The sequence below is a fragment of the Physella acuta genome, unplaced genomic scaffold (assembly GCF_028476545.2).
Source record: "Physella acuta isolate Inbredline_101_S28 unplaced genomic scaffold, ASM2847654v3 ptg001191l, whole genome shotgun sequence".
NCBI lineage: Eukaryota > Metazoa > Mollusca > Gastropoda > Physidae > Physella > Physella acuta.
In genome coordinates this window covers 67,317-85,000 of record NW_026732708.1, presented here as the reverse complement: position 1 = coordinate 85,000, position 17,684 = coordinate 67,317, and the positions used below count along the sequence as shown (strand labels likewise).

Genomic DNA, 17,684 nt, shown 5'->3' with positions numbered 1-17,684 from the left:
CGAAAGGATGGCCATATAACTTGCACAATGTTGCACATTATAGGTCTAATCGCCTTCATAATTTGTGGCGTTGATCTGGGCGCAACTTTAAATTAATATTCTGTTTTACTTCTTCTTCTTCGTTCTTAAGTTTAGTGTTGGAAGGGATCCCCTCCAACACAATTAAGTATACGTGCCAACTGGTTATGCGCCATTGAGGCCATTGACTCCGATTTCAGCCTGCTTTTCTTTTTGGATTTGTCCAACCAAGAACAAACTATAAAGCAGCAGTTGTTTGATTTTGGAGTTGTCTCTCCTAGAAGAGATGGCTGTTACCAGCTAACGAGCCTCATCTGCCCGAGGGTTCGAACTCGAGACTTTTCGGCTTTGCAACCATGAGCTTTACCGACTCGATGCCCCCTTCCTGTTTACTGATATCTTCACCTCTTTTGTAAGAATGACATGATAAAATGGCGAAAGTTAGGTTAGAGGTTAGTCTAAGATTGGACTTCGTATCACGTCTTTCTTAACCCAACCCCTTTTTCACTTACACCACAATCCTATCAAGTTAGGAAAACGAAAGTCCAAGGACTGGACTTAATAACACATCTTGCTAATCCAAACCCTTATTCCCCCAACACCCATATCCAACAAAGTTAAGATAGAGTTTAGACCAAGATAACTCGCCTAACCTAAACCCTTATTTACCCAACACCCCAAGCCCTAGCAAGTTAAGTTACAGGTTCCTCCAAGGACTGTACTTACTAACACATCTCGTATAATCCAAACCCTTATTTACCCACCCCCACCCCACCCCACCTACCCCTGCCACACCCACCAAATCCAATACTCAATTACCCACCTATAAAAACTAACGAGGCCCTGTATTGAGGATTGATCAAACACTTAAGGATAATTAAACGCGGTGCGGAACAATCACACAGGGGAGGGAACAATGCATGTGGATTTATAAAGGGACAGATTACTCGGGTTTTATTCCCAGGTCCTGGACCAACCACACGAAACGAGCTTAGAATTGCAAATTATAAAGGGGGAGGGGGGAAGAGGAGGGGGAAGGGGTGTATGTCTCGAAGGGCGTAAGACAACAAATAGTTTCAGTATGTAACATCCACACATAGCATACAAATATATCATTAGCTAGTATATATTATATATATATATATATATATATATATATATATATATATATATATATATAATATATATATATATGAAACAGTTTAAAATTTTATATTGATATAGAGGCCTATGTGTTAATAATATACATGTATGTATGTATGTATTCTTATACATACGTATGTCATAACATCTTTGTAAATATGGGCAGATTAATGCTAATATATTGTCATATTCTCTTATATATGTATATATATATATATATATATATATATATATATATATATATATATATATATATATATATATATATATATATATATAGTTGTATATATAGTTTACTGGCAGTCACCCCCCCCCCCCCCCCGGGCCCTACTCTTCCGATTCTCCTTTGTCTCACTAATGATCTCAATCCATTTTCCTCTGTTGACACGGCCGACAGAACACGGGGAGACAAACCAGTGCCACTGTACCAGTCCTACCTGTTTGGTTAGCGAGCTCTTCTCGCAGGGGAGACAATGCGAAGATGGGACGCAACCCAGCAATTAGAAACAAATCATTTAAGTCTATGCTTTAAGGCGTCAGCTATTGAAAAAAAAAGAATTATTTTTGTGTGGGTTTCGTGTATAAGAATTTAAAAAAAAATATAATAATTTCAATTTAGAATCTTATTTTTGGGATAATAAAATAAATATATATAACACAATTAAATATTTCTTTTTATTTTACTCGTAGCAATAGCTTAAGCTCATTTAGCTCCCCCATTGTTGCCGAGAGCTGAGCATCCGTTTTGCCGCGCCGAGGCTAATGGTGGAACGGTGTTGCCCGCGACAATGCAGCATGATGCCTCGTTGTTCGAACCGTTCAATAAACATGCACCATGGACAATAGAGATTGTCGTCTGCTAAGGAAGGGGGGGGGGTGACCGGGGGGAGAGAAAAAAAAATAGTGTTATTTCAGCCACTTTCTGGAGGTGCCAATTAACTCGAGCAATTTTCTTTCCCTCCCTCCCGCTCCCCCCCCTCTCCCCCCTCCTAAGCAGCTCCTTGGTGTGTGTGTGAGAAGCGCATGTGTGAGAGGAATCAGTCGTGTATGTGACTGTCTTTGCTGGTGTATGTGTGGTGTGCAGCTGTCGTCGCCTGTGTATGTGATTTGTCTTTTCAGGTGTGTGTTGTTGGCTTCTTGTGTGTGTGTGTGTGTGTGTGTTCGCGTGAGACAGAGAGAGATAGAGAGAGAGAGAGAGACTTATTACGCCTGTTTTTAATCGCATTAATGGCAATTAAAAAAGTTTTCTATTTATATAGCTTAAGGACAGTTAATACAAAATAATAGTTAACATAACACATATGTTTTATGGAGATATCCATATTGTTACTTTCTGACATCAACAATGAATTTCTGTTTTTAAATGTAATATATTTTTTTAACATATTGTTTATAATCGATATAAATAATTTAAAAAAACCGTTAACTTTTTTATTTGATATTAAAAATAGCATTAAATTTCAAATTAGAAATCAAATAGTACTTAAAACTTCAGTTCAGCTTATTGTACCTACTATAACAGTAAAAAATTGGAATACAGTTATATAAAAGTCTTCCTTTGTTACAGTTACTTATTCCGTGTAAGTATTTATTTTAAGACCTACACTCGCTTGAGATTTTATTCTTTACATAAGTTTAGCCATGATTAACTTTAATTCTATTAGCTCAGACATTTTCTTAAAAACAACTGTGATGTTCACGAGATAGAGTGGTAGCGCACTAGGTTGTTAGAAGCAACTCTCAAGTTCGATTCCCTTCTTAAAATCAACAGTAAAATAATCATTAGCAGATTTATTTTTTACTGAAAACTAAAAAATACAAACTTAAACTGAGATATTTTACTTGGTCAGCAATAATTAATAAATTGTACTTAATTAATAAGAGTAATTATATATATATATATATATACATATATATACACACACATATATATATATATATATATATATATATATATATATATATATATATATATATATATATATATATATATATATATATATATATATCTAGTTGAGTAGATTGATGTATTGCTCACGAGTTCAACCAGTTACAACACACAGTGTGTGTGTTGTGTGTGTGAGTAATGTGTGCTCACACTTAACCCCGCGGGTATTTTATTCAGCGGAACGAATTATGAAAAATTTAAAGGCAGGGGATTTATTTTTTTTTTTCTCTCTCTCTCTCTCTGTGTAGGGCTTAAAGATGGCGTATTGAGGGGGGGGGGGAGAGGGAGAGGGGGGAGATGAGGCGAATGTTGACAGACCCGCAGATACTGTGATAACTAAATTTTTTAGTGGCCTCGTAAAATATCTGGCGTCAGCCACGTGATACCCGTAGGAGGGAGAGGGTTGGGCGGGGGAGGGGGGACGTTCTTTTAAAAAAAAAAAAGCTGATGCTTAGTATGTCATAGTTCAGTAGCTTGTTGTTTTAAAGATTGAATTTAACAAATATTCTTTTAAAAAAAAAAGGCTACACTTCCGCATTTGTCTTTTATAATTTAATCCTCGCAAATGAATTCATATGACATACACCCTTTTCCAAGTTTCTTTCAGGCATCTCTTCGGTGATGGGGTGGGGGGGAAGTCTACCGTCCCCCCCCCCCAACAAAATGGAATTTATATAGAAAATATATACTTTTTCCAGTGTCCTCGTCCCTTGCCCCCCCCCCCCCCTCCCCGGAGAAAAAGTCAGGAATAAACAGTGATCTTTTTGTACTATATTTCTCATAAGCTGTAAGCATCTAAGAGTGAATAGGCATATATATATATATATATATATATATATATATATATATATATATATATGGCCTATATTTGTATATACATTAAAATAGTAATTGTAAAACATCCAAAATGTGATCCGCGAAACAAACGATCATTCCGCTTATTTTTTAAAAAAAACGATTATTTCGCGAAATTTAATGATTACGTTACGTGTGCCGGTGGGATGGTCGTGATATCATGGACGTTAAAACATTAAGATACAAGTGTAGAGCCGAGATACGCGTAGCTCGATTATCATCTCCTCTCTGATACACTCGACCATAACGTGTCGTTTCACATTTACGTTGACTAGACTATACTGTGTCCACGTTTTTCTTAATGATTTAGCTTAATTATATATATATATATATATATATATTATATATATATATATATATATATATATATATATATATATATATATATATATATATATAATATGTATATGTATGTATGTATATATATATAAGAATGACTCAGTATCAAAAACGTTTATGTATATATATATATATATATATATATATATATATATATATATATATATATATATATATATATATATATATATATATATATATTATATATATATATATATATATATATATGAATGTACACATGGTTCCCTCTAATCTAAGGGCCTTGCTACTACACCAATCAGCGATGTACATGAATTCTTTTATTAATAGATTTGTTTTAAATTAGAATAAGCTAATGCGAGAATGAATGGAAGATATTAATTAATCAAAGGCGTTTTCACTTTTTCTAAAAATAATTACTTAACACTGTTAACCGTTTTAAGTATTAAACTAGAGTCAAGTACTTTTAGAATTTTCATTAAATATAAAATGTTTACTATAATTTAAATATAATATTTTATATTAATTTAGAATGCAATATAAACTAAAGGATTTCTCTTCAAACCAGATACTTTTTAAAAATATAATTAATTATAATAAATTTTGTAACATAAATTCATGCTTTTTCCCCTTGTTATCTTAAAATAATTACATGGGAAGTAATTAGTATCACATAATATTCAACGATTTTACAATACCATTTTTCAATATCTCAAAATAATGTTCAAAATAATGTTCAAAATAATGTTTATATATATATATATATATATATATATATATATATATATATATATATATATATATATATATATATATATATATATATATATATATATATATATAATATGTATGTATGTATATATATATATATGAATGACTCAGTATCAAAAACGTTTAGATAGTCTGGCATCTTGTGACAGTACTGAATCTAGAGACCCCCTCCAAGAATATGGTGTTTAGCATTTGGATATATCGGTCCGGATTCTTAATTTATCCCTAACCATAACTCTAGTCTAAATATATCCCAAAACAATATATAAGCATAAGCTATTGACGACAAACATAAATATCCTGTAAAATATGTTAGGTCCACATAGGGCACGCCACGATATTTTGCTATAGCTGTACCACATACAAGTCATTAGCATATATGAGATATACAGTATACTACATGGACTATGTCTACAAGTGGTCAACACTAGCTATGATCCAAGACAAAAGTATATAGTAAATAGAGCATATGAGGCTTGACAGCTGGGGACAACAACCCATCTAGGAGAGAAAACTCCAAAATAAAACAACTGCTGACTTGTGGTATGTTCTTGGTTGGACAAAGGCTATGGAAGCAAATCAAAAAGAAAAGCAGGCTAAAATCAGAGTCAATGGCATCAATGGCGCATAACACGTTGACAAGTATACTAAATTGTGTTGGAAGAAAATACCTTCCAGCATTAGAAATTATGAACGAAGAAGAAAAAACAGTAATAGAGATAAAATAACAATCAAATTTTACGGTTTACAGTCTGAGGACAATGCAAATAGAAAGTATTCAGTGAAACATACCATACAAATACCAACAGGTGTATAGAATGTATTCCTTGGTATACAAGAGAGTAAAAAGTATACCATTTCGTCATCAGGGAATGAGACGGATATACATATGTTATTTAGTCTTTAGTAGACAATACAGTAAAATGTATACCATTTAGAAAAGAGAGGACAACACCGTTAAAAGTATGAAATGTAGCCCTTGGTATACAATACCATAAGACGAATACATTTCAGTCCACAATGAACAACGCTAATAGAAATTTACACTACAATAATGTACTTGGATTCCTTTATCATCATCATCATCATCCTCATCACCATCATCTTTTCCCGTTCATGCCCTAGACACATAGGGTAGATGAAGTAGAGTTTATTGCATTAACCTTGGCATATGATAGGATAATTTGGTCAGCACTATAACCAACCGCCTCAGTTTCCCTAACGTAAGTCAGGTACCCATTAGAGCTGAGTGAACTCAAACCCGTGGTTCGAACTCGAGACTTTTGGGTTAGCAGTCGTAAGCTCTAACACCCGACCACGCCGTCCACTGTATACAACATAGTATCACAAATTACTTTATTCAAACAATGGACTCAACAATTAGAGTTAGACGGATGTTTTTACGGTTGGCGCAGTGCGACAGTGGTTCTCTAGTCTACTTGTTACAGGCACCAACAGCCACAGCGCAAATACAACTTCACAACAACCACATCAGTTGCTTGTATAAAGTATTTCTTTCCACATATTCATACATCACACATTTGGATGATTCTTCATAAAGCTAAATTCACACATTAGAAATACATACACACAAACATAACTTAATCTCCATATGCAGTTATAACCACATTAAACACACATACCTTGATACCATACTGTATTGTATCACAATTTTCTATTACACATATACACATACATAACGTAAATACTAAAATCGTGAGCATCACATGTACACATAACATGATACCATATACTATTCGATCACATTTCACCGAACATAAGGTAATTCACACACATTTCTTAACATATCGCTTGTTCCACATACAGAACTAAACAAAAACATCACTTGAACCACAAACAGAACTTTACTTAACATATCACTTGAACAACATACACAACATAACCTAGTGCACCGTAAAATCCCAATCATCTATAACAATAACATACACATACATAACGTAAACCCACATACAACGAGAATAACATACATACACATATGTTAGCGACATACACTGATCGTAGTGAACTCGAACACACATACTCCTAAACACGGTAATTTACAAACATTAGGGTTTACTTTAAATATATGTTTCTAACGTTTGTAAGTTACCGTGGGCAGGAGTATATGTGTTCGACTCAAACGATACAACCCGACACACACGACACAACCCGACACATAAGACACATTCCAAGACAAGACACAACCACACATATCCCGACACATGAGACACATTCCAAGACACAAGACACAACCCGACATATCCCGATACATGAGACATATTCCAAGACACAAGAAACAACCCGACACACAAGACACATCACGGCACATGACACACATGATTGTAGCAGTCTTACCATCAAATGAAAACATCGCTAGTAAACATCACCTCTAGCAAACATCACTATAACACATCACAAGACAGACATATGTCACTGCAAACTTTACCAGCAAAAATCTCCTTAAACCATCACGGGCAAACATGACGCGTAAACATCACCAGCATAGTAGCAAACATCACTTCACTTGGACTTAACATTTTGCTACTAGTAACTTCAATAGCAAACCAGCTTTATTAGTGAAGGCCGACACTAGTTGACTGACACATCATAGAAATGACACATCTCCGAGCCATCATTAGAGAAGGCAATACTTACAGAACACAACGGTAGAGTGACACATCACCGACACATCATTAGAGAAACGCAATACTGACAGAACACATTAGTAGAGCGACACATCACCGACAGGACACATCATTTGACTGACACATCACCGTTACGACACATTAGACTCATGCATCACTGACACGAATGACACATCATGTGACTGACATATTACTGACACAACACAAAATTTGACTGACATTTAGCCGATACATATCATTAGACTGACACATCAACGTTAGGACACATCATTTAACAGACTGATCACTCACCAGTGACATCACACAACTAGTAACACATTAGATTACAGGCGACTAATACCCCGCCCCTACTCCCACCATGTATAATATCTTATATATTAATGTTACTATTTGTATAATATACAAATAGGCATATATTATAAGCCTATTTGTTTGTTTATTAATTTAAATAAATAGACAGAAATATAGATATGCATGTAAACACACACACACACACATATATATATATATATATATATATATATATATATATATATACGCCTTTTTTATGCATACATGTATAGGCATTATATATGTATATACATGTATTATATATATATATATATATATAAATATATATATATAAATATATATATATATAAATATATATATATATATATATATATATATATATATATATATATATATATATAAATATAAATATATATATATATATATATATATATATATATATATATATATATATATATATATATATATATATATATATATATATATATATATATATATATATATACGCTTTATATATACGCTTTATATATACGCTTTACAATACTTTATATTTATATTTACGCTTTTTATATACACTTTATATATATATATATATATATATATATATATATATATATATATATATATATATATATATATATATATATATATATATATATATATAGGCCTATATATATATATATATATATGTATATATGTGTGTATGTATAGGCAAATTTATACTGCCATCCATTATTTCACATATAGGTATATATACATGTGAAATTATGGATGGGGGGTGTACATTGACATCTGTTAAGACATTGATCATCCCACGGGCGCCGTCTAGTTGGTAATCATCCGCCCCATCAACAGATATATGGCAGACAAATGACTAAGCGATAATGGCACTAATAATAAATCGTGAAATTTTAAACTTTGGAACAAGTCGTAGTTAGTCTTTGTAACCAGTCTTATATGAGGGTAGTTTGTTGTAAGAAAAGTAGTAAGCCTAAATTCAAAAGTTATAAACGGATTATAGCTTCAAAATCAAGAAGTTTTTTTAAAGAAAAAAAAATGACTAATTTACAATGTAAAGTTGATTAAGTATAATTTAACAACTAGATCTAATTTCATTCTGCTCGGTTAGTGCATTAATACAGAAATAAGTCTTAAGTGTTTACAAAAAATGTGTATAATGTTGTATTAAAATCAACAGGTTATAAAAAAAAATATTTTCATCCCGCTATAAATAAACTTAATTAAGCCTAATTACCGAGACATAATTAACCTACCTTAATCGCGAACGTGGATCATTATCAATACCAAGGCTAAATCGCTCAACGAATACAGGTCCCGTAGCCGTCCAAGTCCTGGCTCCTGACATAGCACGCGAATTGTAGCACTCACGGGGTAGTTCCAGGAATTGTTAACTCACCACCAGTCTCGCTCATCCGGTGGTTTTAGGGGATAAACGCCAAAACGCAACAGTAGGGGTGACGTCACGCGCGTGAAGAAATTGAGTCAAATTCTTGTTGTAAATTTTTTTTAAATTTTAATTTAAAAAAAAATAATTTATTCCTTAAGTTGAGAAATGATAATAATTAAAAACAATAACAACGCGGTAACAATTATGTACGTTTATAGCCGAATACGTGAATATATCCGCTGTAAACCGGGAGTCATTGGGAGTGTTTGTTGCGGTAGAAGGGATAACTCCTCCCAGGAAAAGATTACTCTGCGAGAGAATTATCTGGCCGCGGCGCTGGAGGACAATAGGCGAAGCTCGTGTAGCCAATACAATGGCTGCGATGCTGAGGCGCGCGAGGCGCCGGCGTGCGGAATCCACCAATCAGCGACGAGGACGGTGCAAGCATCGCGAGATGGAGGTTTTCGTTTTGTGAATGACAAACTCGGGCTATGATCCAATGAACGCATGATCGGCGATCGGCTGGGGAGATTAGGTGTAGTGGATGTCGGATGGATGGATGGATGGATGGATGGGAGAGGGGGGGTGGGGGAGACAGTGGGATAGTGGAGAGAGAAATATAGATACATAATTCAATAGAATTTTTTTTTTTAAAAAGGTATTAAGGTAGATGTCAAGAAAACGAATTTTGATGGGATGGGGGAGGGGGGGGGTGTTACCTAACACATTGAAATGATGGTAGAATTATATACAGATGGGGGGGGGGAGAAGGTGTGGGGGGGGGGGGTGATGTTAAACACATTGATATTTATTGCACCAGATAAAACGCTGTGATCTCGCTGAATTCTCGCGACGATGTGATGTGAGGTTGATCAACCTACGCACTGGACTCGATCAAATACTGCTAGGTTTTTAGGTACTTGGGTCATTTCCGGTATGGCGTATCGATACAACTTTTTAAAGTAATCGAATATCGAATATAAATGCTGACTCTGTTGTTCTGAGTATTTGTCAACTTACCCAAGAAATGATAAAAGTTAACCTATCAGATATGTCGGTTAATCTGGTAGATGAAGTGGAGTTATCTGTTTTTGTTACATCGGTATATGAACGTCTAGTGTGGTCAGTTATATGCCAAATCCGCCTTTAGTTTACCTAACGTGAGTCAGGTACCCATTAGAGATGTGTGGGCTCAGGGACGTCTTACGGACTTGAACCCGGGATCAGAACTCGAGACATCTGGGTTAGCTGTCGACCACACTGTCCAATGAGGGGGTGGTTAGGCAGGGACTAAATTTCTCCATTAATTTGTAACGTCGTTTACCGTACTCCCCCTAACTTGAGACTTTCGGGTCAGCAGTCGTACTCTAAAAAATGCTTGGTACCTGTTACAAGTCAGTGAGCTCAGAGACGTCATAATGATCCACATTGAAACCTGTACCAGCGAACGCACGCATCGTACCGCACCACCACGATTGGTCCGAGGGTGGGTATCTACGCGGGTATTAAAATATCTGTCCCTCTCAACACCCTCCACCTGCAGAGCTCTCTACAACAACCCACCACCCACCCCCTGGTCGCTCATCTACAACACCCACCCCACCCAAGGCACGCCATTCCTCTCAAACAACACCCCTCCACCCCACCCCCCAGTCCGCTCTACAACTCCCCCCACCCCACCCCCAGGTCCGGCTCAACAACACCCACCCCACCACCCCCAGTCCTCTCAACATCACCCCCACCCCACCCACCCCCAGTCCTCTCAACACACCCCCACCCCACCCCAGTCCTCGCACTCAACACCCCCCCACCCCACCCCCAGTCCTCTCAACAACACCCCCCACCCCACCCCCAGTCCTCTCAACAACACCCCCCACCCCACCCCCACCCCCAGTCCTCTCAACAACACCCCCCACCCCACCCCCAGTCCTCTCAACAACACCCCCCACCCCACCCCCAGTCCTCTCAACAACACCCCCCACCCCACCCCACCCCCAGTCCTCTCAACAACACCCCCCACCCCACCCCACCCCCAGTCCTCTCAACAACACCCCCCCACCCCACCCCCAGTCCTCTCAACAACACCCCCCACCCCACCCCCAGTCCTCTCAACAACACCCCCCACCCCACCCCCAGTCCTCTCAACAACACCCCCCACCCCACCCCACCCCCAGTCCTCTCAACAACACCCCCCCACCCCACCCCCAGTCCTCTCAACAACACCCCCCACCCCCACCCCACCCCCAGTCCTCTCAACAACACCCCCCCACCCCACCCCACCCCCAGTCCTCTCAACAACACCCCCCACCCCACCCCCAGTCCTCTCAACAACACCCCCCACCCCACCCCCAGTCCTCTCAACAACACCCCCCACCCCACCCCCAGTCCTCTCAACAACACCCCCCACCCCACCCCCAGTCCTCTCAACAACACCCCCCACCCCACCCCCAGTCCTCTCAACAACACCCCCCACCCCACCCCCAGTCCTCTCAACAACACCCCCCACCCCACCCCCAGTCCTCTCAACAACACCCCCCACCCCACCCCACCCCCAGTCCTCTCAACAACCCCCCCCCACCCCCAGTCCTCTCAACAACACCACCCCCTCCACCCCCCCCCCCCCCCCCTGCACACAAGCCTGTGCAAATTTACCGCAGGAATGGGTAGGCGGTATTGTGCTAAGGTAGAGAGCCGAACCTGTTATTCAAATGGTAGACGGTCTATTGTATGGGTGTGTACATACTGAGGCTGAGGTGGAAGAGGGAGGGAGGGGGGGGGGGGAGAGGGGGAGGTAGGAGATACTGCTCGATGAAGATTTTAATTTTAGAAATATTTTTTCTAATGTCATGTCATTCAGGTCATGTCATAGAGATCGTGCCATACAGATGTGCAAACGGCTGATGAAATGATGGGAAGGTGGGCTTATAAAGGAAATACATCTATCAGACAGTGTTGTGTTATAGGCCTTCAGCACACGTAGGGAATGTATAGGCTTATATATATATATATATATATATATATATATATATATATATATATATATATATATATATATATATATATATATATATATATATATATATATATATATATATATATATATATATATATATATATATATATATATATATATATATAGCCTATACATATATATAGCCTATACAAATATATAGCCTATACATATATATAGCCTATACATATATATAGCCTATACATATATATAGCCTATACATATATATAGCCTATACATATATATAGCCTATACATATATATAGCCTATACATATATATATATATATATATATATATATATATATATATATATATATATATATATATATATATATATATATATATATATACCTATAGCTTATACTTAACCTATAATTGTGTTTATGTATAGTCTACGCATGCATTATAAGATGAAAAACACCGAGTACCTGTTTAGTACCTGTGCTTATGTCGACAATTAAAACACAAACTGCCTGTTAACTATGCATACATTTCTTTTACCTATAGGGTTTTCCCCTTTTGATGTCCAACTCATCTGGACTTGAAAGAGTGGGGGGGGGGGGGTGGGATGGGGGCAGGTAAGGTAGTCAGGAAGATGATACTACGCCCATTTGGACTATCAGGCTCCATATGTAATACAAAGGTAATATAAACTGAGACTTCAATAAGAATATCTTTGTAATTGTAGTCAGTCTTCAAGTAGTTCTGTTAGGTTAGATGTGATTCATACAAAGAGATACTAGTCTAGATGTGTTTTGTTTAAAAAAAAAAAGCAATTACTTTAAAGAAAAAAAAAATCTTTGAAATTTGCTTAACTAATTGGATAAATAGAAATGTAATGATATGCAAGGTCTAGGGTGAATCCTTAAAGCTTAATGCCACGGTTAAAGGAAAGGAGAGGTGTATGAAAGCTGAAATATAAGTCGTTTTTACGAAACAAAATTATTTAAAAAAAAAGACTAGGAGCTTAAGAATAAGCACTATATATATATATATATATATATATATATATATATATATATATATATATATATATATATATATATATATATATATATATATATATATATATATATATATATATATATATAAAGTCAATGGTAATTAAAGGACATCACTTCCCGTTTTGAGATTTATAGATTGGATCCCAAATTTTCCTGCTGGAAATTCTCACATGTATCATGCAGTTGTAGCGTTCTAATGGTTTCAGACCTCCATTGCAATTACGGCAGATGGTAGAGGTTCTATTTAATAGTCTGGAGATACCCCCTCTCTCATGTGCAATGTTCCCTCTAAGAGAGAAAAGCTAGTGTAAAACGTGTATTTTGTGTGCGCGGTTTTCTAACAGTCTTATACAAGAATATTTTTATTTTACAAAATGACTGCGCGGTAGCTCAAAACTACTGCGCGGGCCGCGCAACCGCGCAGCTTAGATAGAACTTTGCTCATGGGATGTCGTGGCGCTAGAATACTGAGTCCACCCAGCTCTGATAGGTACCTAACTCCCGTCAATGAAACAAAGGCGGCTGGGCATAGTGCTGACCACGCTATTCTTTCATATGTCGAGGTCGCTGAAGCAGATGAACTCTACTTCATCTGCCCCATGTGTCTTGGGCACGAACCGGAAATGATGATGATGAATACCCAACATACGAATCCCATAAATCATCCCTGCTCGTACTAGGTGTCCACCACACCCACACCCCTACCCCAGCTCCCAGTACAACTGCACCCTGGACCCCCCCCCCCCCTCAACCGCAACTAACATAACGCAACCCTGTCAAGTAGTTTAGCCCCCCCCCCCCCAAAAAAAAACACACACACACCCCTGCAACCACTTATCTACTTTATTAACCCACCGGATTAACCCCGCCTCATTAACCCGATCCTTTAACCCCCTTATCTCATCTCTCCAATCACAACTCCGAACAGACTATCCTCCGCCTTCTAGATCACACACGCTAACATTACACGTATAACACACCATACGACACAACCACAACACACATACAACACACATTAAACTCTCGTCTTTTATAATCAGAATAAAATATATCCCCCATCCAACATATAAAAAAAAATTAAAAAAATAAACTCGAATGAATCGTTTCGTGTTTTACAATACAAACAGACATCGTCAAAAAGCGTGACGCCACATCCGTCGTCTTATTCGTCACAGCCGCCTTGCTTCATTGTTTTGAACTTTTGAAGTCCTGGAATTTAAAGACAAGTCTTTAGGCCAGCGTTCGTGACACAGAAATATTAGATCCCCCTGATTCTTGTGCCCACAATTCTAATTGTATTCGCTATTCCGCCGAGCAACAAAGGGACGTAAATCCGGCCGTGTTATGAGAGTTATCTCATCTTTATGGATGAGGGGACGCAAGTGAGGTTTGTCTTGTGTGAATAAGGGGAGACAACTTAATAAAAATGATACTTGTTGCAGAAATTGTAATTTATTGTGTATTGCTTTATGCGACAATGTGAAATTTGTATCGTGCTTGCTTTTATGTTTTTGCTAGGTTGGGTTAGCCGTACCACCCACCCGCGGCAGTTTACATTTAAATCTTGCTACTTAATTTGGCTATTAAAAAAAGACCATATTTGTCGTTCAAACGTGTGTGTTCATTCTTTATCCTAATGTACAGTATTAACCGCAATGTAATCCTAAACTAAACTTTAAATTTAAACCATAAACGTAGATTATGGGACTGTGGTAGAGCGCTAGGCTGCTAACGTAAAAGTCTCGAGTTCGAATCCAGGTTCAAGTTAGTAGACCGTCCACCCAGCTCTGATGGATACCTAACTCATCTTAGAGATCTAAAGTCGGCTGGGCATAGTGCTGACCACACCTTTCCCTCATATGCTGAGGTCAAGAAACATATAAACTCTACTTCATCTGCACAATAGATTGCTAGGTCTAAAGAGGATTCTTTACTTTTTTACTTTACAAACTTAAAATCGGCCTTAAATAATACATTCCTACGCGACTATAAAAAAAAACCTCAAACAATCGAAAAATAAGCTTAATTTTGTTTGAACAAAAAAAATATGTTTAGATTTTTGAAACTAGAAACATATAATATTTTGTAAAACGAATATAGTAAGCTTAACAAAGCTCTTGTCTCTTCTTTGCAATCCTAATGATTTTAATCCTAATAAAGCAAATGGCCAAACTTGTTTACAGGGCAAATAAAAAAAAAACAACTGCAAATGAAGAAAAATAAAATAATTACTCGAGAATAGGCGAGGTATATGTATGTATGTATGTATGTATTAGGGTGTATGTGCGCGTGAGCGAGGGTGTGAGTATAAGGGGGTGGGGGCTAATAAGGGAGCCACTAATCATGTAGCCCTCCTGGGCACGACGCCGCTACCATTGTTGATATTTTCACAGCTTATGCACCACCGACTCCACAACAACAATCCCCTTTATGAAGAAATGATTGGCGAATTATTTTTTGAGGGTATGAATCGTTTACTGGTTCGATTTCTTCTACAGGCGAATATATCGATCCCTTTCAAGCGATTGATTCTCGCTGAATTGATACTATTTTATGGGTATCGAACTGATCGCTTCATTTGTTAGTTTATTAATCAGTTGTGTTCGATCTGCATTATTCAATCACACGCTCGGGAGCGTAGTCACAGGCGTAAGTAAAAATCAATAAATATTGATGTTCGATCTAGGATATTAAGACACCTTTACCTAACCAATAATTGTTTGCATTTTGATTTTATATATATATATATATATATATATATATATATATATATATATATATATATATATATATATATATATATATATATATATTATATACAGTGTTTAATTGTTGTTAATTGTTGTTGTATTTTGTTAAAAAAACAACCCTTATATAATGAAACAATCATTAAATTAAGTGAATACATTTGTTTATCACAATTAATTCTCTAAAAATGCTTGTTACATAAAACATAAAGATTGTTGCGGATAAACAATGCACACAAGTAGCTGTGTCATGTTGTCAAATGTACACATGTTTAGATCACTTGTGTTTACTTAACCTGCAGTTTACCTCTGATTGTAATACCAAAAAAAAAAGGCTTTAAAATAGAAATGATGTTAAACAAATAAAAATAAAGATGCAGTCACGGCGCTAAAAAAACACGAAGATTCGACAGTGTAAAGTAGGTCATGTACCTGTAAGGTGAGTCTAAACAAACACGGCGTGTGTGTTGTGTGTTGTTTAGAACGACTCGCGAAACGTTGCGTGTTTGTTAAGGTACATCTGAACCAAGTTGAATGACTCGTTAACTTGTGTTTTGTCTATTTCATGGAGCGCGCGTGTGACGTCACCGGTTTGTGTGCAGTGACCTGTACTAAGGGGTCAAAGGTCAGGTGATCAGTTCGCGCGGGACTCATCAATCGCGTGAGGTCATTGATTAATTAGCTACAGTGGTAGTTTTAACCTAACCTGTATTTGAAATCGATGAATGAGTGTGTGTTTAAATCTATTCAAACCAATCCATTTTTTTAGCAAACTTAGACCATGGAGAAGGCAAACTACAAAAACTAAATCAGCGTCTATAATCGACATAAATAAACAAAAAAAAAAACCGACAGTAGTTTTGAAATCAATTTGAGCTATCTATGTCTGATAACCTTTCTCATTTTTACCTTAACTCTATTCATATTGATCTTCAAGCCACCCCCCCCCCCACCATTACAAATCTCACTACTTAAAATTAAAGCGCTTATCCTCATATATGAGGATAAGTGATTATATACCCCCCCCCTCCACACACACACACGCACACACACACTTTCACAAGCATACAGATCTAGACACTAACCCAGAACAAATTATAATCCTACGTTCGCATTAACCCTTAATATACCTGTCGCGGTTAACGTGTGTGTGTGTGTGTGGGAGGGGGGGGGGGGGAGAGTTAAAAGTGTTTGTGACTATCTGGTCCGTCCGCGCGAAGTTGTCGCCCCTTGTGTTGACAGACAAGAAAAAATTTATTTCTCCATGTCGTATACAAATCATTTGTCACTTTTTTTGTCACATTTTTTTTTCAATACTAGAGAAGAACTATTAGAGAGTAGACAAGTTCTACGGGTGTAGGGTTGGTGTAGGGTGGGTGTAGGGGGTGTGTAGCGTGGGTGTCGGTAGGTGTAGGGTGGGTGTCGGAGGGTGTAGGGTGTGTGTCGGTAGGTGTAGGGTGGGTGTCGATGTGTGTAGGGTGGGTGTCGATGTGTGTAGGGTGTGTCGGTGGGTGTAGGGTGTGTG

At 37.2% G+C, this 17,684-nt stretch overlaps 1 protein-coding gene across 1 annotated transcript in view; it reads right to left on the bottom strand.

Annotated features, from left to right (window-relative positions):
* LOC131956974 (transcription factor SOX-5) overlaps positions 1-9,660 on the bottom strand; it is a 141,028-nt gene extending 131,368 nt beyond the window's left edge. The window contains exon 1 of the mRNA XM_059321659.1: positions 9,264-9,660. Coding sequence (XP_059177642.1) covers positions 9,264-9,355 — 92 coding nt within the window. The 5' untranslated portion in view covers positions 9,356-9,660. The remainder of the gene's footprint in view (positions 1-9,263) is intronic.
* Between the last annotated feature and the right edge of the window lie 8,024 nt (positions 9,661-17,684).